The 22,341-nt window shown below is 50.5% G+C and overlaps 1 protein-coding gene across 4 annotated transcripts in view; it reads right to left on the minus strand.

The window, feature by feature from the left end:
• Window positions 1-13,025: 13,025 nt before the first annotated feature.
• The window catches only part of SYNGR1 (synaptogyrin 1), a 32,068-nt gene continuing 22,752 nt past the window's right edge, over window positions 13,026-22,341 (minus strand). Inside the window, exons 2-5 of one of the 4 annotated variants that reach the window (XR_008445290.1) lie at window positions 20,012-20,249; window positions 17,382-17,527; window positions 14,087-14,387; window positions 13,026-13,268 (exon numbers count right to left, since the gene is read on the minus strand). Coding sequence is in view for 3 of the 4 variants with exons in the window: in XM_054031299.1 (XP_053887274.1) it covers window positions 14,169-14,387; window positions 17,382-17,527; window positions 20,012-20,249 (603 nt within the window). In the remaining variant the exon portion in view is untranslated. Of the gene's footprint in view, window positions 15,718-17,381; window positions 17,528-20,011; window positions 20,250-22,341 lie in introns of all 4 variants that reach the window. The other 3 variants (XM_054031307.1, XM_054031299.1, XM_054031315.1) reach the window with 3 other exon arrangements.

Genomic DNA, 22,341 nt, shown 5'->3' on the forward strand with positions numbered 1-22,341 from the left:
CCGGCGGGTTTGGGGAGCGCGCAGCGCCGCCTGGCGGGCAGCGGGAGCGCCGCAGCGGCCGCGCTGGGATGGGGGCGGCTGCCGGGTGCTGGTGGGTTATTCCCTGCCCCTGCGGCCCCGGGGCACCCACCCGCCTGGGCTGTCCCGCCGTGCGCGGAGGGGACCCCCAGACCCCGTGGCGGGGAGGGTCAGGATGGGGATTAGGGTCCCCAATTTTCTAATCTCACAAAATGGAACACCGTAGCCCCGCCCCTTCCACGAGGCCCCGCCCCCTACTCACTACTTCCCCCTCCCTGGCTGGGGGAGGGGACGGTATGTTGAGGCAGGGGATTGGGGCACAGGAGGGTTTATGGGCTGGCTGGGGCTGAGGGGTTTAGGGTGCAGGAGGGGTTCTGGGTTTGGGGGTCTCAGGGCTATGGTGGGGGGGGGGGGGTTGGGGGTTCAGGCACAGGCTTATGTCTGGCAGCTCCCAATCAGCGGCGCAGCAGGGGGGCTAAGACAGGCTTCCTACCTGTCCTGGCTCCGCGTTGCACCCCAGAAGCGGCCAGCAGGACCGTCTCCTAGGCAGGGGGAGCCTGGCAGCTCTGCGCGCTGCTCTCGCCTGCAGGCACCACCCCCGCAGCTCCCATTGGCCGTGGTTCCCCGTTTCCGGACAATTGGACTGCTCAGGGCGGGGGCAGCGTGCGGAGCTCCGTGCCCCCACCACACACACACACCTAGGAGACAGAACTGCTGGCTGCTTCCAGGACACAGCGCAGAGCCAGGACAGGTAGGAACTAGTCTGCCTTAGCTCTGCAGCACCACTGACTGGACTTTTAACGGCTCGGACGGTGGTGCTGACCAGAGCCGCCAGGGTCCCTTTTCGACCAGGCATTCCGGTCATAAACCGGACACTTGGCAACCCTATGTGGCACCTGGCTTGGGCCCTGTGTCGTGGACTCTGCCTGGCTGCCCTGGGGATCAGCTCCCTGCCTGCTGGGTTCTTAGCAGGGCCTCAGCCCCTGACCCAGCCCCTGCCTTTTTCCAGTGGGCCTGGATTCTCCTCCTCTGCCACACACCACCTCCTTTCCCTCTCCCTCCTCCTCTCACCCCAGTGCCCACTCCTCTCCTTCCTCGCACCCTGAACGCTCCCCTTACTGGAGCCAGACATGGCTCCGTTTGCACTGCAGCCAGGTGGGCAAGTCCCAGCCTGAGCAGATGCACACATGCTAGCTCTCCTCAAGAGCTAAAACAGCGGTGTGGCCGTGCTGGCACAGGTGGTGGCAGCAGTTAGGGCCTTACTACAATCCTACTTGATTCCCTGGGCACGTACTGTGAGGTCTAACCTGAGCCACCGCCTGTGCCGAGGCTGAAACACTGGTTTTGGCGCTAGCTCGAGCTGAGTTAGTATGTGACCATCTATCCACGCTAGAAGCACCCTCCCACCCATACCTACAGCGTGATTGCTCATACTTCCCTCTTCATGCTTCAATCACACAGGGCTGGATAAGACACAGGCCTCTAGCTCCTGGAGTCATGTGATTACACCAGAACCTCAGCTTTCATTTTCACTTAGCCCTCATGGTTCAGAAGAAAGGTTTGAAAATGTGACCTGAAAATCTGCCTGAGCCTGAAACAATAGATTGGAGAGGTGTGATCTGCCCCAGGCATCTCAATGGACAAGCCCCACTGCTCTGGGGGCCCCCACAAACACCACTCAACAGAGGTCTGTGTGTGCCAGCCAGGAAAAGAGTATAGCAGATACTCCTGTCCTGTGGGGAAGTACTGAAGGGCCTCTCTGCTATTCTGCCTCTTCTCCAGGGGAAAGAGGGTCCTTTGCTTTCCCTCTTCAGGAGGGAGAAGGGGACCTTGAGGAGAGGGGAGGGTGTCCCTCTGCTACCATCATTCTAAGTGGGGGGAAGGATCGGGGGAAGAACCACGGTGGGCCCATGTCATGGTGTGCCTAGGGTGCCTGAAATTGCCTTAATCTGACCCTGCACTCAAAAGCTCTTCTCCTCAGCTCCAGATGACAGCTGGTGCATCTAACAGGTCTTTAAAGAGGGTCAGTTCTGATTAAGTTCAAAACCTTAGGTCTCATGTCTCAGCTGTGTTCTTTCCCCTTTATGCCATTGGAGTAGCTAGATCTACTCCATTTAGAATGCCCCTGGTGTAGAGGCAGCATAAAGCCCTCTGCTGTCCTCCTTTGCAGTGCCCAGCATAGGGACATGTTGGGGCTGAGCCCTGGGACAGTAGAGGGCATGTCAGCAGCAGAAAGGGTGTGTGGAATGTCGGAATGCATAGGTGGCTGTGAGTATCCACCCTAAATTAGAGCAGCCCCTGAGGTGGTTCTAATTTACACCAGAAGCTCAGCTGGCTCCTGGACCAATTCAGAATTCAGTCACCACAAAACTACCTTTGCAAAACCTCTTCCCCTACTACTGGCCTGTGCTTCCTGCGAGGCACAGCTCAGAATTTGGGCCATAGTTGCCGAAGTCAGTGGAGTTACTCAGGAGTCTCTTATAACTGGCCCTTGGTCAGGGCTAATCCTATCAAAGGAACCCAGTGAATGAATTTAGAGAAAGACAGCATAGTTTTTAAAAATTATATCATTATATACATGCACATGTACAGATAATTGGTTTTGGTCTTTCTCAAGAATGTGCCTGCACCTTTCTAGGTGAGGGTAGCCTGTTTCAGGAATGATGGGTTTTGTATAACATCTTTACGGGAACAGGAGGGGAAATGTAAAACTAATCCCATCATTTAATGAGGAGTCAGATGAAGAGACCTCCACTTGTGTGACTGACACATTTTTGATGTGAATGATGGATAGCAGAATGGATGCCATAGCACTGAAGGTTTCTGAGAACAGCACATTTCTCTGTGTGAATCAGTACCCAAGGGGCGTAAAAGTGATCAGATGTGAAATTCTGCTCTTGTGTGGCAATGTCATGCTGGCCAGGGTGGGAGTTCTCAAGGTTGGACACTCCAGTAGTCCCATAGTATTCTATTGTTTTGTAGAAAATATATGAGGTTCAGACACATAAAATTCTACTTTCAGAAAAAACACCAATGAATTAACTCAATGATTTTTAACTATGTCTATGAAATGTTGGGGGCCTGGCCAGCACAGTCCAACCCCTCTTTGTCCACTCTTGTCTAGTGCCTGATCACATGTTTCTTTCAAATATGTGGAGCGTTCGGATCCTTTTCCTTCAGACACAGTACACGATCCATTGGCTGGAAGTTGAAGCTAGACAAATTCAGACTGAAAATAAGGTGTAAATTTTTAACAGAGAGGATAATTAGTCACTGGAACAATTTACCCAGGGCTGCAGTGGAGTCTCCATCACAGGCAATTTTAAAATTAAGATTGGATGCTTTTCTAAAAGATCAGCTCCCATTCAAACAGGAGTTAATTAAAGGAAGGCCTATCAGCTATGTTATATGGGAGGTCAGACTGCAAGGTCACAGTGGTCCCTTCTATCTTTATAATCTATGAAGGACACAAGAAGTTCAATAATCCAAATGGAAATAGATACCATGTTAGAATGATTTCTTAGAAAAAAGGTTAATATTGGCCAGGTAAGAGAATATGCTAAACTGAAAGTCCCAGTCCTGCAAACAGGTACACAGAGGCTTAGCTTTATGCACAAGTTTAGTCCCATTGATGTTGGTAAGCCCATGTGTAAAGATAAGCACATGTGTAAGCATTTTCAGGATCGGGGCTTGCATGTGCACACAAATCAAATGGGGGAAATTATTTTAAAATAACATTTCTCTGGAACTTCAAAAACCCATGTAGAGCAGAATGTTTCTATTTGGTTTATATATTAAAAAGATGAGGGGAGATCTCTATTTTAAAACACAACTGCATTGCAGCTATCACCTTTTCTGGATTGCAGCAGATGCTGATTTGATGATGCCGAAGGTCACAGTCCTATAACATGATGAGCATGGGTAGCTTCCTGTGCCTGCAGAGAGCTCCACTGAAATCATTGAGGCTGTGTATGGGCACAGGAATCTGTCCATATGCATCACATTGCAGGATTCGGAATTAGGATTGCATTCTGCCTTATAACATGTACATGCAGCTCCCACTCAGGTTAATAGAAATTGTGTGTATATGTTACAGCAGAATTTAATCCAGCGAGAGAGAGCGAGAGAGCACTCTCTAGAGGTTAAAGCAGACCTGCTTTAGTCCTAGACTCTCAGAGTTTATGGCCAGAAGGGACCATTAGATGAACAAGCATGACCACCTGTGTATCACAGGCCATTACATTCCACCCCTTTACACCCAGGATTGAGCCCTACAGCGGTGCTGCTATGTTTTACTAAAACACATCTTTCAGAGAGGCATTCAGTCTTGCTTTGAAGACATCAAAGGATGAAGAATCCACCTCTGCCCTTGGGAGTTTGTTAATCACCCTCACTGTTAAAAACGTTTGCCTTATTTCTAATTTGAATTTGTCTGGCTTCAGCTTTCAGCCATCAGTTCTTGTTATACCGTTATCTGCTAGATTAAAGAGTCCTTAGTCGCTGTGAAGATACTTATACAGCGGAGTCTATTCTTGGCTCTGCCACAGTCACACTGTGTGACCTTGATCAAGTCACTTCACAGCTGCGTACATCATTTTTCCCATCTGCAAATTGTGACTAGTAAGAATTACCTCACCGGGGTGTTTGCATAACACTTAGAGCGCCTCAGCTGGAGAGTGCTACAAATGCTGCGCCACACAGCTTTTGCTGTGTGTGATTAACCCTATTTCCCCTTTTCTATATTTCCCCTTATTCTCTCTTCTTAACAAATTTCAGCAGAAATCACTGTGCTGAATGTCATAGCCAGAACCTACCTGAGGAAACAGGATGTTGGTCATTTAAGCCCCTCTGAGCCCCAATCAATAAATAAAATGATCCAGTGAGTCAAGCTAATAGTGGCATTAAAACAATCCCTCTCTCTCCATGTGTCATACTGCAGTCCTTGTATCAGTTATGGCGCTCTTATTTGTATTTTCTCCATTGTTTTGCTATCCCTGGTAGGAACCAGATCTGCATGCAGTTGTTTCAGGTGAAGACTGGCATTATTGCCTCCCTAGTTCTACAGGTGTTTTCTCCATAATAAGGGAAGTGCAGTGACTCTATTGGGCCAATGGGCGGGAGATGGTTTCTACAGATAGACACAGTCCTGAGGAGTGCAGTGATGGCGAGATAAACATTCACAATGCTTATGTTTCAGAGTAGCAACCGTGTTAGTCTGTATCTGCAAACAGAACAGGAGTACTTGTGGCCCTTAGAGACTAACAAATTTATTAGAGCATAAGCTTTCGTGGACTACAGCCCACTTCTTCGGATGCATATAGAGTCATATATATATGCATATATGCATCCGAAGAAGTGGGCTGTAGTCCACGAAAGCTTATGCTCTAATAAATTTGTTAGTCTCTAAGGTGCCACAAGTACTCCTGTTCTTTTAACACTTATGTTGTGTGTGTGATGAGTCATGAGGCTGGATTCAAATATATAATAGAGGGGAAAGGTGGGCGAGGTAATATCTATTATTGGACCAGATTCTGTTCGTGAAAGAGACACGCTTGTGATCTTACACAGAGTTCTTCTTCAGGTCCTGTGTTAACTCGAAAGCTTGTCTCTGTCACCCACAGAAGTTGGACCAATACAAAATATTACTTCACCCACCTTGGCTCTGTAATATCCTGGGACCGACACGGCTAGAGCAACACTGCAGACAATCGTCTAATAGTTCCAGCCTTGCCAATCTGTAGTCACAAGCAACATCTTTTTGTGTGTGTGTGTGTGTGGGGGGGGGGGTTCTTCTTTGCTTGCAGATCATGGAGGCTGAGGTTGGAGGAGAAAGCTACAGTTTTCGGGGAAGGCTGCAAGTTGGATGGTGGAAGAGAAATGCTGGTGCAGCATAGCTGGGCCTGCTGCACTCATGTCATGCTACTCCTGGTCTTACTGCTGCAGAGCCATTCAGAACCTGCCCATTGAAGGGGCAGGACCAAAAGGTATAATGGAGACCCTCCCCTCGCCTAGGGTTACCATACGTCCTCTTTTTCCCGGACATGTCCGGCTTTTCAGCAGTCAAACCCCCGTCCGGGGGGAATTGCCAAAAAGCCAAACATGTCCAGGAAAATGGCGGCTCTGCTCCTCCCCGACTCTGTTTAAGAGCCGGGCTGCCCGAGCGCTAACGGCTTCGGGCAGCCCCCGTGCCTCCGGACCCTGCGCCGCCGGAGCCCGGGAGGGGAAGTGCCCGGCTGGGGGCGCAGGGTCTGGAGGCATAGGGGCTGCCCAAAGCCCGAGCGCTACCGGCTTCACGGTTTGCCGGGCAGCCTCCAGACCCTGCGCCCCCGGCTGGGCGCTTCCCCTCCTGGGCTCCAGCTGCGCTGGGGAAGCGCCGGCCGGGAGCGCAGGGTCTGGGGGCTGCCCGGCAAACCGTGAAGCCGGTAGCGCTGGGGCAGCCCTTTCCCCATGGCTGGGAGTGGGAGGGAGGAGGGGGCGGAGTTAGGGTGGGGAAGGGGCGGAGTTGGGGCGGGACTAGGGGTGGGGAAATGGGCGGGGCCAGGGCCTGTGGAGGGTCCTCTTTTTTTATTTATTAGATATGGTAACCCTACCCTCGCCTCTCCCTTTCCCCACATCTTCAGCCTTCTTCCTGCAGGCCCAGCTGCCACACCTTTGCTGCCCCCTCCTGGCACCGACCAGCTACTGTAATAGTGGCTGCAGCACCACGTGTCAGGTCTATGAAGTGAGTAATGAAGATGCTGCTGTGTAGTGCACTGGCACTAAACAGGAGTCAGCAGGCAGCAGCTGGGCCTACAGGCATCCCCCTTTCCATGCAGGCTCGAAAAGGAGAGAATGGGAGAAGGAGAGGGAAGAGACAGAAGTGTGAGAAAGAACTGGAGAGAGAAAAGCTGTCAGCTCCCTTTCCCAAACACACCCCAGGGGTTTGAAAAGGCAAAATGGAATAGCTTCGCCCAGGAGAAAGGTGGCGGGGAGCAGGGAGACAAACCTGCCTCCACTCCATGTCTGTGTGTGCCCAAGAGACCAAACAACAAAGGTGATGATCCCCCGAATGTTCAACCAATCTGGATTTTTTGAGTGGGTAGGTTTCGGTGTTGCCAGCGACTGTGATTTTATTGAGAGGCTCATGATATTTATTTATATTTATTTCATAGTCTCACAATAGCCTAAAGCCCCAGCTCCTGGAGTCCTTGTGATCTCATGAAAATTTCAGCTTTCATTTTAAAATACAAGGCAGTTTCTAGCCTTCATGGCCGCAGAGCAAAGCTTAAAAACATGGCCCCTAAAGGTTCAAAAAACAGAAGGAAATGAAAAGATGCCAAAATGTCTAATTATCTGAAATCTCATGATTTTTAAGACAAGCTCATGGGTTGGAGGGGGGTCGGAAGCTAATTATTTTTGATTGCTTGGTCAGCAATGCTGCAGTGGCTCACGGGTTATTGGTTGACAATGAGTTTTTAATGGGCTCCAAAGGACATTTTTGCAACCTACTAACATCTCAGAAGCTAGGGGAGTAGAACGAAGCCTTGCCCCAAATGTAGCCTCCCACTTCACTGGGTGCACTGTACTAAACTCTTTTTGACATGATTTTGAGTTGTAATCAAGGGAGGCACATTTGACCCACAGCAGCACCTTAATCCTGGCCCAGCACCACAACCCTAATCCTGGCCTGGTGTAGAGGGGAACTGGAGAGCAAGCCCACCCCACACTCACTCCACAGTGATGGCGCCTGTCCCTGGGGCTAGGCCCAACTCCCCAGTCTGGTTGTTGCCATCTGGTGCACGGGGGTCACAGCACCATTCAGGTTTGGCCCAGTCACCCCTCTGTCATGACAAAGGGGCATCTGGGTCAAATTCGAATGAGTGGCATTGCAACCTGGCTCGCGGGTCACAGCGCCACTCCGGTTTGGCACCCTTGGTTTCAGAAGTTCTGCGGGTGCAATTGAACCCAGGCTAAAGCCCCAAACAAAAATGGATCAGAAGATGGCTCTGCGTTTCCTGGCTACTCGATATTGCCCTAACTAGAAGGAGAGTGTTGCAGGGGGAAGGAGGATGTCTCAGGGGATTGGGAAATGGAGTCTTTCACCACCAGGACCCCTGTGTTGATTGACCGCAAGTTGGGAGAGGGGGATGGGTAGGATCCATAGGACTCAGATACCATGAGGATTAAGATAGACAGATGTGAGGAAAGTGTCATCTAAGGTTAGGCAGGGGATGGTAATTTGAATATTATGCTTATCACATTGTGGCTATTGGAAATGAGATAGGTGTTTGTGGGAGGGTATCTATTGCTGAAGTCTACTGTAGCCGTGCCTGGGGATTTTTTTAATATTTAATGAGATTTTTAAAATGTGTCCCCTGCTAGAGCAATGGATAAATAATCTAGAAATACATCACAGCAATAAACTGTAGGGTAAAATAACCCCCAAATCCCCAGGATATGAAAGGGAAGAAAACCCAAGACATCTTCATTATGGTTTGTTATTTTGAACATGACAACTTTATTGATAAGAGACACCAGTAGTTACCACCTTCACTTTGTTAACCACAAATATACAGGACGTAGTAAACACAGGTGCCAAGATGGCAGGGTTTATTGGAGTTGGTTTTGGAAAAACATACTAGGTAGGGGAGGGAGTGGGGGGGACACTCAGCATTGGACAGACACCCGAGGAATCTGTGTGCAGCAGGCCATTCTTTAGTCATCATATATATGTATTGCTTTATATTATACATCTTTTTATTTATATATAATATATATATACTATACACAGGCAGTAACACTGCAGGGGAGGGGCAGGGAAACCCAACTGGAGCTATCAACTCCACAGAGGCAGTGAGATCGTCTGGAGAAATGGTTCGTATGTGCTGCATGGGGTGACTGAGCTAACCTCTGGGACTCATTGTCTCCTCGTCTCTCCCGAGGCTGGAGTTAAGATTCCTAAAAGGACCCACCCATCTGTCCTGCATTCTCAGGGTCTCGCACATGCTTATAAGGGTACAGGGTGCTGGCAGTGTCAAGTGCAGAGACTTATTCCTAGGGAGCCATCAGGAACAAATGCGGGGGGGCACAGGGGGTAGTGAAATTAGTTGGTGAATAGCATGTGTGTATGGGAGGGAGAAACCTTGTGCCTGGGACTTGTCAGGACACTGGAGCTATAACCCCCTCTGACACCTCCTGTTGTGAAACAGCCTCTAACTCAGGGTCCCCACATGCTCTGTGTGCACGTGGGTGGGGGGCCAGAATCGTTTCCTCATTTCCAGTAGGGAGCCTGCAACCCTGTTAAAAAGCCACCAACACCACAGAGGGAAATGCCCCCTAATTGTTCTACTACTCAGAGACCCTTGTCCTCTTCTCTCTAGCTCCCCCAGTCCCTCATTCATCAGGGCTGAAGATGTTACATTGAAAAAGAGTTCGCTGCTCCCACCAGGCAAAAGCAAAGCCAGGAACTGAGCCACCAGAGTGGGCAAACCCCCTAGGAACCACTGCAAGCTCCTGCTTGCCATGCAGACATGGGCCGAGGGACAGAGAGGTGGGGAATAACCTGAGACAGGAGCAGACTGGTTCTTCAGCTGCCTGGGAGGTGCCTGTCCTGACAGGGGAGGTAATGAGCCTGGCCGAGTTCCACCTCAGAGCAGATAGGGGGTCCCTCGGTGTTTTGAGGGTAGCAGGGTGTAAGGGGGAAAGGTCTCTTTAAGGCCAGCTCTAGATGACTTTAGGGACCCTCCCAGCTGTGATGGGAGAGGGGACATTAAAATAGTCCCATGGTACAAACCAAAATAAAAACATCCCCTCCCCACGGGCCGAACACTCTCTGGTGAAGTGGGAGATGGTTGCTGGGTCTCAGAGATTCATTCCAAAAGACATGTTGGGGTTTTACCTTGAGACACCAGTTGCTAATATCTCCTCTACCTCCCCACACAACCCTCCTCCATCCCGTCATATTCTCTCTCACTCCTGGGGGAGAGAGAACTTGGAGAAAGCTCTCTCTGACATGGATTACAAAGAACCCCTCTCGATAAAGTCCCCCCTCTCCCCAAACCTAAATATTAGGCTACCCCAACAGAAGAGAAGCTTGGGAGATGGGAACCCTTCCCCACCAAACTTCCTATTTACAGTATTGCTTTTGCTCGGGACCATGGAGTGAGAGACTTGCCCAGCTCCTCTTTGTGCTTCAACTGTGACAGGGCCTATCATTTCCTTCCCCTCACCTCCACTAGCTGCTAGCCATGTGCCACGTACAGCGAATCACTGGGAGAGGCGCCAATGAGGAGGCCTGTAGACAATATACACACACAGGCACATAGATCACGCAACAGCTGGAGTCTCAGCTCCCTCCCATAACAGCTCCTCCTCTTTTCAGTGCCCGAAGGTGGCAGCTCTGAGAAACAGCCCTTTAAAGATAGACACTGTAGATAAAAACATGTATATAATTGTGTACAAAGGAGGGGATTCCTCACTAGACAGTTCCTCCCCCCATTTTGGGGCTGCGTCTCCCTATTTCTACTTCCCCCGCATTTGGGGAGGGGTGTGTGGCAGGGGAGGAAGCTAGTAACCTAGATCAGTGGTTTTCAACCTTTTTTCATTTGCAGACCCCCTAAAAAAATTTCAAATGGAGGTACAGACTTCTTTGGAAATCTTAGACATAGTCTGTGGACCCTCAGGGGTCTGCGGACAACAGGTTGAAAACCATTGACCTAGATGTTTTGCCCTGCTCTCCTGGCAACCCAAGTTCAATTCCCAAACCTGGCAGGAACTAGGAGTCCTAACAGTAAGTGCTCTGCACTGCAGGGCCACCCAGAGGATTCAGGGGGCCTGAGGGCAAAGCAATTTCAGGGGCCCCTTCCATAAAAAAAAGTTGCAATATTATAGAATACTATATTCTTGTGGGGGCCCCTCCGGGGCCAGGGGCAAATTGCCCCACTTGCTCCCCCCCCGGGCGGCCCTGCTGTACTGCCACCTAGCACACCTGTGTTCCATCCTTGATCTCTCAATTCCTCAAGGTGCTCTGGAGAGTGGCCGCATGGTTATTGTTCTGTACTATCATACTGCCCTGGTTCTGCTCCTGATCCCTCCATCCTAGAGGCTGTGAGCTCTGCCCAGCTCAAGCGTGGTAGCCTAAGAGTTAATATTCTGCACACCCATATGAGATACCTAAGCTTTGGTTCCTGGCCTCATTTTCTTAGGGCTTGTCTACATGGGGAAATTGCCCCAAATAGTTATTGTGGAATAGCTCCCCCTGTGGACACTCTATTCTGGAATAAAAGTCACTTGTAGTCCGGAATAATTAGTGTACTTCCAAAGCCGAGTAAGGATTCTGGGATAAAAAAACCCATATTTTATTCCAGAACAGAGTGTCCACACAGGGAGCTATCCTGGAATAACTGTTCTAGTGGATTTCCCGGTGTAGACAAGCTCTTAGGCTGCCAGGAGCTAGGGGCTGAGGATGGAGCACTGACATCTCTGAAGAGCTGTAAGATAAACAAAGACCATATTTCAGTGGGAAGAGAGTGCAGCACGGCCCCTCCGGATTTTGCAAGGGCAGGGGGAGAGGCTCCCCATTCAGCTCACTTAGCAGAGCTGCTGTTTAAAGATCCCTCTTAGGTTCTCTGATCCAGTCTCAGTCAGGATAACTTTGGGACAAACACAAGAGCCCAGCTGCTGGGGCCCTTCTCATTGGTTACACCCACTCTAAGAATGTCTAGACACCAGCTGGCAGAAAAGCAGCAGTATTTCTTTCCAGAAGGGCGAGAAGCTCCATTGGGAGTCCTGCCCTGTTTCTCTGGGCTCCAGAGAGCGTGGCACAGATGCCCAGGATGATCAGTCTAGGACAGGGGTCGGCAACCTTTCAGAAGTGCTGTGCCGAGTCTTCATTTATTCACTTTAATTTAAGGTTTCGCGTGCCGGTAATACATGTTAACGTTTTTTAGAAGGTCTCTCTCTATAAGTCTATATTATATAACTAAACTATTGTTGTATGTAAAGTAAACAAGGTTTTCAAAATGTTTAAGAAGCTTCATTTAAAATTAAATTAAAATGCTGATCTTACGCCACCAGCCTGCTCAGCCCGCTTCCAGCCTGGGGTTCTGTTCACCTAAGCCTGCAGCGGGCTGAGCGGGGTGACTCGAGGTCAGGGCAGAAGGCTGGGGGTGTGTGGAGGTGCAGAGCAGAAGGCTGGGGGTGTGTGGGGAGGATCAGGGCAGAGAGCTGGGGTGTGGGGGGGGGTTCAGGGCAGAGGGCTGGGGGTGTGTGGGGGGAGGTCAGGGCAGAGGGCTGAGTGTTGGGAGGAGGTGCAGGGCAGAAGGCTGGGTGTTGGGGGGAGGTCAGGGCAGAGGGCTGGGGGGGTGTGGAGGTGCAGGGCAGAGGGCTGGAGGGCGTGGGGGGTGCAGGGCAGAAGGCTGGGGTGCTCAGCTGGTGGGGGTGCTCCCAGCCCCCTGCCCTGAGCGGCTCATGGCAGGGGGCTGGGAGGGATATGCCCTGTTCCACCCCCAGGCCCGTCCCTACCTCTCTCTGCCTTCTCTACGGAGCAGCGAGCACGCTACCGCTCGGCTCTACTTCGCTCCCCCTCCCCTTCGCCGGCAGGAAGAGGGGGGAGGAGGAGGGGCCGGAATGCACCACGTTGTGGGAAGAAACGGGGGGGAGCTTGGCTGCTGCAGGACCAAGCTTCTGCCTCCTGCCCCCGCAGGGGAGAGCGGTGGGCGGGGGGGCTGAGTGGGGCAGGGGGCCGGGACCCCCCGCACTGTTATCCCCTGCAGGGGCAGGCGGCAGAAGCTTGGTCCTGCGGCAGCCAAGCTTCCCTCCTCCCCCTTCTTCCCCCAGCTTGGTGCATTCCGGCCCCTCCTACTCTCAGTGGGCAGCAGCCGTGCCACTCAAAATCGGCTCGCCTGCCATGTTTGGCACAAGTGCCCTAGGTTGCCGACCCCTGGTGTAGGAGCACAGGGTGGGTGGAATCTCTCTAACTCCACCAGGGATGTGGATTCAACAGGACTATAGAAATGAAAATTCACCCATTTTCGTCCTGCACCTTTATTCTGGGCAAAGGCCACAGCGCTACCAGAGTTGGCTGGCAAAGTTCCCCTTCAGCTGGTGTGAAGCTGGCTTTTCCCCAAATCAGCCCAGTGCCTTCCTCCTCATGCCGTGCTAAGCCAGTTGTGATCCCTAAGCGGAAGGAGCAGGGGACCGAAGGGAGTTCTCAGGAGTTTCTCTCAAGACATCTTCCCCACCCTGAGGGTGCAGCTTGGTTCTGGTTCTCCCTAGAGGAACGCAGTGTTAACCTCAGAAGGGTGCTTACATGGGGATGGGGAAACACCTCCAATCCAATCGCCTGGGGAAAGAGGGATTCTCATCGCATAGCCCATCTAGTCCAGTCCTGATTATTCTCTTGGTTTAAAATCTACCAATGTCTTTGTAGTTTTCAATGGTGCCTGCAAAACTCCACCCCCAACCCATTTTCTCTTTCAACCCCCCATCCCCCACCCTCAATACCACTCTTCCCTACACCCCTGAAGATAAACCACCAACAACTTCCCATACTGTCTTGTACTGCTGAGAGGGCAATACCCCATGGGACAAAAGGGTTGTGATCTGCCCCATTGCTTGCACATCCACCCACCCCCCACACTTGCACGCCTGCATGCTTGCTCTGACCTCTCCCTCCCTCACACACTCCTCCCCCATCTCCAACTCTCCCTTCTACACACACAGACACACACACATCCGCTCCAACACTGTAGGTGCCACCTTCTCTCCCCACCTGCCAGAACCGCTTGAGCCTCTCCACCTCTTAGGCCTTTGCTTCCTGCACTGGTGCCCTTGTCACCCTCCCCTGCCCACCAAAAGACTGAGCTGGATTCTTGCCCAAAGCTGCTGCTCACTCCCAGGTTGCCACGGGAGCTTTTGCCGAGACAGGGACAGACTTGGGAATACACAGTTTGGGTCTGGTGGACAATTCAGAAGGAGGGAGGAGCAGTTAGGGATTTTTTTTTTCTTAAAAAAACCCACCAATAAATAAAAACAAATGGCCCAGAAGGCTGGAGCATGGCCAAGGGCCACCTGTTGTGCTGGGACACACCTGTCTGTTTTGTGCCGCGGCCTCCCACCGGCAGAGGGAAGGGGGCAGAGGGGAGGGGCACAGGAAGGGGCACCAGTGTAGCTCAGTAGTTCTGTGTTTGGTACCCCTGCGTCTCAGCGTCAAAAGCGTCTACTGGAGGGGGCTGCTGGTACGTCCCCACCGTGTCTGTGGCATCGTCCTCGTTTGTGTAGGGGGCGTAAGGCAGGCCGGAGTCCTGGCTTGGGTCCGTGTAGTCCTGGGAGAAGAGGGCCGAGTCGGCACCAATCCGGTAGCGCTGGTACGCCAGAAATGCCTGGCCCACCTTTAAGGGAGGACAAGGGGAGAAGGGAAGCAGAGAGAGAACAAGGCAAGAGAAAGGGAAGGAAACACGCCAAGGAGGAGAGACAAACAAAAGCCGAGTTAGTAGTGGTTAAGGATTAGTGCACAAGGCATGACTGGAAATCACTGGTTAAACACACCCAAGTGCAAGAAGAGTTAGTGTGCCCCATGGAGAGTGTGAGCCCAGGACAAGAGAGAGAATGCGTGAGTGTGCCACCCGCTGCTTGCACTTGCTTTGCCCAGGCCCACAGCAGTCGCTGGGGTATGCTGGGTCCATCCTGCCCAGCGACGGGGTTCAAATTGTGCAGGCATAGACGGCCTGCAGATATACATGTATAACGTCCCCTCCCCAGCCAGGTGATCTGCTTCACATCCACCTCAGAGGTCTTGCTCCTTTGGGCTGGATCTGTGACCCATTTCACCTTAGACCCCATTGGGGCTCCAGACTGACCCGCCAAAGGGAGGAGATGGACGTGAGGCAGTGGCTGTTCCCATTAACCCTTTCGCTGCCAGTCATCCACTGAGCGACCCACTATGCTGCCAAGAAAAAAAATCACAGGCCTTGCTGGGGATGGGAGGAGAGGGGAAGCAGATGCCTTCCCTCTGGGAGAGCAGTTAGAGTAGGTCCAGCCTTGTTCCTGCTCCCTGCCTCTGACATTGCTTTTGGAATGCTCTTTGGTGTGACAAGGTCATTGGGGCTGGGGCTTATTGAGGGTCAGGGACCAGAGGGCTGCATTCCCGCAGCGTCCCAGACATGTTTGAATGGTCCAGCCACCCAGGGACCATCCCAGCGAAGTGAGTGAAAGGGGCAGAGGAGTGAGAGGAAGTGGAGATGGGAAGTAGGGATTGTGGTGAGGGGAGCCCTGCCTGGCTAAAATATTAAGACTGAGCAGATTCCAATAGAAAGGGATACAGGTGTTATTCAGCGTTAGTCAGGTGTGGGAAAGTGGAGGAGGAGAGGTGGGTCACTTCCTTCCAACTCCCCAAAGGACAATTAACGTCCCATCCCAGTTCCAAGGCACATCGCTTCTCTCTCTCCCCACCATGTCAGCTGCACCGACATGGCAACGTGCATCTGTATTCTCAGCCCCATCCCCCACCCCGATCCTGGGAGTTGGAATCATCTGCAGCAAGACCACCTCCTCCCCTATGCACACCCCTTCCCCGCCAAGGCCCTGGAGGAATGGCGCTAAGCGCCCCCCTGGGGAATGGCCCTAGGGCAGCGGTGCAGGGGAGCTAGGGAAGAGAGTGTTGTATTCTTCCTGAAAGCTAATGTGTCTGAATCTCCGGAAAGCCAGAAATGTCAGGAGGCCCTGTGAGGAGAGAGGGGGAGGGGATAAGGAGAAGAGTCAATGAGGGAGACAACCAAACAAAGTCACGCGACTGAAATAAAAACCCCAAGAGACACCATTAAACTCCCCTTCCTTCAGCCAAACAGGGAGAGGAGCTGGACCTACACCTTCCTCCTCAGGCCTTTCATCTCATGGCCCTCTCTTCCTGTGACTGAGGAACCCTGGTCCGTGGGGAGAGCCCTGCAGTGCCATTCATTGGGTACGTCTGCACTGGAGCTGGAGGCATCATTTCCAGCTCCAGCGGATGTACAGGTGCTAGCTTTGATTGAGCTTGCGTGCTAAAAATAGCCATGTAGCAGTCATGGTGCTGGCAGTGGGATGGACCAGCTCTCTGAGTATGACCCTGCCCTGGATCCTAGGTACTTACTCAGGTGGCTAGCCCATCCTGCCATGGCAGCACTTCTATTTTTAACACCCTAGCTTGATCAAAACTAGCATGGGTATGTCTGCCTGAGCTGGAAACTACACCTCGCACTCCAGTGCGGACACACCCAGACAAAGTTTGGGAGAATGTGGCAGGTGTTGCTCTCCTTTGCCACATCTCTCAGGGGGTGAAGATGCTGCCTCCACAGCTCTTCCAGCCCCTGATTTCCCACCTCCACTGACAGCCCCATCTGCACTAGAACTACAGAGAAACGTCGAGTGAAAAGAGCAGATTCTGGTTGAGTGGGATGGCAGCTATGCCACTGGCTTGATCTTATCATCTGCGTACCACACATTTTCATTCCTAGGAGTGTGTTGGCTGCTATTTTGTGTGTGTGGGGGGGGTGACACAGCATCTTGCAAAAGACAGACACACTGTGCTCTCTTGTGCAGACTTTACTTATGTTCTTTCTTGTTTTGTTCCATCTCTTTATTTGAAATAAAAGACTGAAAGTACAAGGAGGCTGTTTGTGTATGGAAAAAACCCAATAGGTTACATTGAAATGGAGCCCCAAAATCTGGACAAGTAGAGAAACTCCCTGATGCGGGTTGGGGGATAAAAAGGGAAGGGAAAGGAAGCTCTGGGAAGGGTCCAAACAAATTCTACCATTTTCTTCCTACCAAATGAATAAATGAACTAGGGATGCCAGCAGGGGGGCAAACCAGATACAGAGAGGGGGAAGACCATATGCTGTGCTACAGGATGTTAACAACCATCCCCTCCCCCAACACAGCTGCTGAAGCCCCTCCTGATGTCAGGAATGCTAGCAGCACATCCTGGAAAGAGAAGCAGACTCTTTGTATGGTACTTATACAGTCCCCATTGCTACAGTATCTCACAACACCTCGGTGAAGTAGGGCAGGGCTATTATCTCCACTTTACAGACGGGGAGCTGAGGCACAGGGAGGTTAAGTGGCTTTCCCAAAGTCACACAGAAAGTCTGTGGCAGAACAAGGACTTGAACCCAGCTCTCCTGAGTCCTAGGCTAATGCCCTACCCATTTCTTCCTCCATTTCTTCTACTGGTCCTCTCCCAGAAGCCACTTCAGCTTCTGTTCCATTGGAAATGCAGAAGGAGTCAGCTCTAGCCAGGGGACCTTCCATCTACAGACGGCTGGGCTAACCCTAAGTGGGGTGGAAACCGCTATGCAGGGGAGCCCTGATCCAAGGGCCCTAATCAGGGTCCCGGCTGCTTTACTCACCCAGGTGAAGATGGAGAAGAAAGAGAAGGTGATGGCTGCTCGGGCTGCATCTGCCCCCTCATTCAGCGGGTTGTTCTCATGCTTTGAAACTTGCCACTGGTTGGCCAGGAAGCAGAAGCCAACAAACCAGAGGAATGCCCAAAAGGCTGGGAAAGGACAGCATTAAAACAAGATAGAGAGAGAGGGATAGGGTACGGGTAAACAATAAATACATTAAGTTTCTCCAGCAATTTCTATCCTGCAAGACTCCCAAGTGTTTTACAGAGTAGGCCAAATTCTGATTGTGCAGTCCCACTAAATTCAGCGGAGAGGCATGGCTGTAATTGAGGGCAGAGCAGTCACTCTGGGGTATGCAGCTGCAGAGAATACATTTAAGGTATGGTGTGGTACCAAGGTTTTATCAGCATGAGCTTGGACGGTCACATGATTCACATGAGTGAGTTCTGCAGGGCCTCCCAAATGAGGCCCTGCAGCCCTTCTGAACCAGTTACGCTACACAATATGGTCCTGGAAGGACAAGTGAAGAGCAGATTCTCCAGAACAAGCGGCAAAGGAATTGTAGGCAGCCAGACTGAAATTACACAGTGATTGGAATTTAGACAGGACACCAGGCCTAATGCTTTTACACTTATAAAAAGTGCCATGGGATCTATAATACAGCTATATGATGACAGACAGGCCCTCCGTTTTACATCTCTTCCAAAAGAAGGGCCATACACCCTGGTAATACACAGAATAACAGTGCTCCTGCTCAAGGGACTGGAGAATGAGTAAAGAGAGCAAGAGAGCAGCAGCATTTTGATGGAAGAAAACCCCTGGATCACAGCTCCCCTGGGGAGGGATGATAAATGAGCAGGATCAGAGTTCTAAGGGGAGAAAGGAGTGTGGATGATCCAGATCGGAGCATCAGGGCATGGGAAAGGGGCTGGCCTGGAGTTCCTGGAGGGAACAGAAATTGATGCATTTACCCCCTTTCTGAGGTACGACCAGATACCTTGGGAGAACCAGGTAGGATGTTTGTTCCACTGTACTGCACTCAGTTTCTCTAACACACTCCCTTCCGCTTCCCTGCATCTCACTGTTATTTATAAAGCACTATCGCTGTGCCCTGGCTAGACAATGCGCAACGTTTGCTAAACAAGCAAAAAGACCCCTGAAGGGCTTGCACACTTAAAGGCCAAAAGAGGTACAGGAGAGTGAACAGACATTGGGCCTGATCCTCTTTGTGCAACCGTTTTCCAGTGGGGTAACTCCATTGGTGTCAGTGGAGATACTCCTGACGTGAGCTGATGGGAGTTCAGAATCAGGTCTGCAGAACGGGGGGGTGGATGTCATGTTGGGAAGGCTTTGCAGAACAAGTGATTGTGTATTTTATTTTAAAGGCAAGAGGGAACTGTCTCAGTGCACATTCTTGGGAAGCTGTTCCGGGTGTCTTGGGGCTGTGAAAGAAGGGATGAAGTTGGGAGGGAATGAGCCAGACAAAGGGAATAGTGAGGAGCGAAATGTCAACATGAAGGAGAGCGCGTGTGGGGACGTCGGAGGAGACAAGGACAGATGAATGAGGGAGTAGAGGACAGGAAAACTTTGGAAGAGAGATGAGGGAACTTGCTGCAGAAGATGAGACATGGTATGAAAGAAAACAACTTTCCCTGTGACACCCACTACTCATTGAAGCCTCCAGCTGAAGTACCAGGCACACAGGTGCTGCTCTGCAGCTCAAACAAACTAGGGACCATGGGAAGCAGAATGTAAGTTAGAACACCCCTGGGTGCCAGGAGCTGGGCAGGGGCCTGCAATGCCCCAGAACATGCACAGTACAAAAATGACTTAAAGGGAATTTATAGTCAGACTATTTAAAATTCTGTGGGTTTTTGGGGGGGGATGGGGTGGGTTCTCATTTGATTCAAACGCCCGGCATTGGAAAGAAAAACCTCAGTTACAAGATGTGTCACCCTCTACTCCTTCAAATAAGGGCCTAGAAAGATCCTACCCCAGTTTTCTGGTCTTCCAAGAAGACCTCTAGCAAAAACCAGGGAAAATGAGACTTGATATTTCTAAAGGAAAAAATAAGGGCAAAAAGGCATCCTTTCAGGCTGTTTTTATGCAGCATACAGAATTAAAATAAAGGGGCATAATGTTTCTTTCCTTTGCAGGTCATTTTTAAGGCTTGCCATTTTTAATCACAGGAATGCAATTTGTACATATGCTCACATCTCCCACATTGTGTGAGGAATGCTTGAGCTGCCTGTGGTGTCATTATCCCATCAACAAATCATAAGGCAGCAGCAGAGGCCAGAGAGAGGTCAAAGAGAGACAGGGCAAAGAGGAAGAGGATGAGAGGAGGGTGGGGGAAAAAGATGATGAGTTAAGAGGAAGGAGAGGATAGGGGACAAGAAGAGGAAGAAGAAGGAAAGAAGAGAGGGAGAGGAGAAGAGGAAAAAAGAGGAGTGGGCGTAAGAAGGGGGCAGAGGAAAAGAGGACAAGGTGAGGGGGGACAAGGAAGGAGACCAGTCAAAGAGCTCCTGTTCCAGGGATATCTGGCCAGCTGGCTTATGAAATAAGACAGGCTCCTTCCCTCAGCTCAACTCCCTGAGGAAAGGGGTTCTATGCCAACCAGCCAGGAAGCTCACCAGAGACGCCGATGTCCGAGAGCACTGCCTTCTTGCGGTCCTTGACGCTGCTGATCTGTGGGAAATAGACATCCAGAGCCAGGTAGAGAAGGCAGCTGAGGAAGGCGAGGACGCCCACGGTGATGCCATAGTTGCAGGCGTTATGGTTGCGGTTGAAGATACAATGCTCCTCCACCTCACTGGGGCTGTTCAGGTAACCTTCATTCACAATGGAGCCGAAGACAACAATGGAGAACACCTGAGGAGACAGAGGCAGGAGGAAGGTGAGGACCATGCCTGCCTCCAGACCATCAGGTGACTAGTGCAGTGGAGAAGAGGTCTCCCAAGACTAGCTGGTCCTCATACTCCTTCTCTGTCTGAGCTGCGAGCCTGTCTTGTTAGCTTGTTTGGACTACATCTGAAAAAAACTGAGTCACTTAGAACCATAACGGATTTTGGAGGATTTTGGAGGGGGGTTCTCAACAAAACGAAAAACTGAAAATGGGTCAAATGCAATTTTGAACATCAGTATGAAACAATATTTGGAAACAAAGTGTCAATTCCAAACCAAATGGTTCATTTTGACATTTCCAAAATTTTTGTTTTCAGGGTTTTTTGTTTAAAACTATTTGCGGAATTGGACATGAACTCAAATAGTTTGGTGCCCCCCAAAATGCACTTTTCTGTGAATTTACTAATTGCTAAAAAAGTTTTTGCCCAGCTCTAGTTTGGGCAATAGTTGAGGGGAAGTTTACCTGAAAAATGTTACTTTATTTCTAAGAATTGCCTCATAATAGGATATTCTAAACTTATAGTTTTATTTTATTATTATTTTTAAAAATTGAAGCTAAATTGAAATAGGTAAATCTCCATCTGAAATCAGAGTGCCCACACACAGCCTAGTGCCAGATTAAGGAAAAGGGTGAACTAGGACTGGTTTCATTTCTTCGGTTTTAGTTCTTGGGTAGGTAATCTCTGAGGGTTGGTCTACACTGAAAAGTTATATTGGCATAGCTACAACTCTCACGGGTGGAAAAATCCACACCCCTGAGCAACGTAGTTAAGCCGACCTAAGTCCCCATGCAGACAGCACTAGGTTGATAGAAAAATTCTCCCATCAACCTAGCTACTGCCTCTCAGGGAGGATTTACTACAGATGGCAGTGTCTTCACTGATCCATTACAGCGGTGGAGTTGCAGCATTGTAAGTGTAGACAAGCCCTAAATCCTCACAATCCCATACTCTATAGGCAGCCATTCACCCTCCCACTCCACCCTCCACCCACCAGCTCTCTCCAGATGGCTTTCCCTTCTATTCATTGTTCCCTCCTCCCCGTTTATTCACTTATTTTATCTGTCCAACTTCTTCTCCGTTTCTCTCTTCCCCATTCACCCTCCCATTATCCACTCCTCTGCAATCTCTACTTATCTGTTCTCCTAACAATCCTTCTATCCACACCTCCTTATCTTTTCTATCCATCTACTCTGTTCACTACATCCTTCCCTCTATCCAACACATAACACTAGCCATCTGTCTACTAATATTCTCATTCTATCCATTCAGCCACTGACTGATTCACTCTTTCCTTAGCTATGGATTTCGCAGACATTTTTGGATTGGAGCACCGTGGCCCATGGATAATCACATAGCACATGCAATACATTCACTTCTGGTACTCCCAAAATCACAGCCCAGCCTGCTCCATGCGTATCAGATCACTAACCCAGCAGCATTCTGCCCATGTGCTCCTTTCGTTTGTCCTCCCTTCTCTCCATCAACCCAGAAAAGGTAAGTGAATAGGTGACTGAATGGACTGTCTAACCCAGTATGGCCATTCTTATGTAAGCTGATGATCACTTTCCTCTCACTTTTTACACACCAGTGTAAAAAATAAAAAGAGTAACTTCAGTGGGTTTCCTGTGGTATAAAGGATCAGGTCCTCTGTGCCTGTAGTGCAAGATGGGTGTAAATCTGGTTTAGAGGAGTCAATTTACATCCACACAGAGGGTGAATCAAAACCGAGATTCTGCAATCAGTAGTGACCCATACAGTGTGCAACTCACTAACTGATAGGTCAGAATTCAGGTGGCTCGTTTCTTGGTGCGGTAGCAACAGGTGTATCCATGTGAACAGTGTCCCCCATCCCCCATTAGTGCAGGGAGTGGAGGAGGCACACAACTGTCCCACTGTACATATCCCACTGAGGTGCCAGCTCACAGGCTGGAGCAGAATACACAGGGCTGCAAGAACACATGAAAGACCCAATTCTGCTCTCATTTGCAGCAGTCTGTCCTCACTGGCTCTAGTTTTCAAGTGAAAACCTTACTCACTGAAGGCAGTTTTACTCCCAC

The sequence above is a fragment of the Malaclemys terrapin genome, chromosome 1 (assembly GCF_027887155.1).
Source record: "Malaclemys terrapin pileata isolate rMalTer1 chromosome 1, rMalTer1.hap1, whole genome shotgun sequence".
Taxonomy (NCBI): Eukaryota; Metazoa; Chordata; order Testudines; family Emydidae; genus Malaclemys; species Malaclemys terrapin.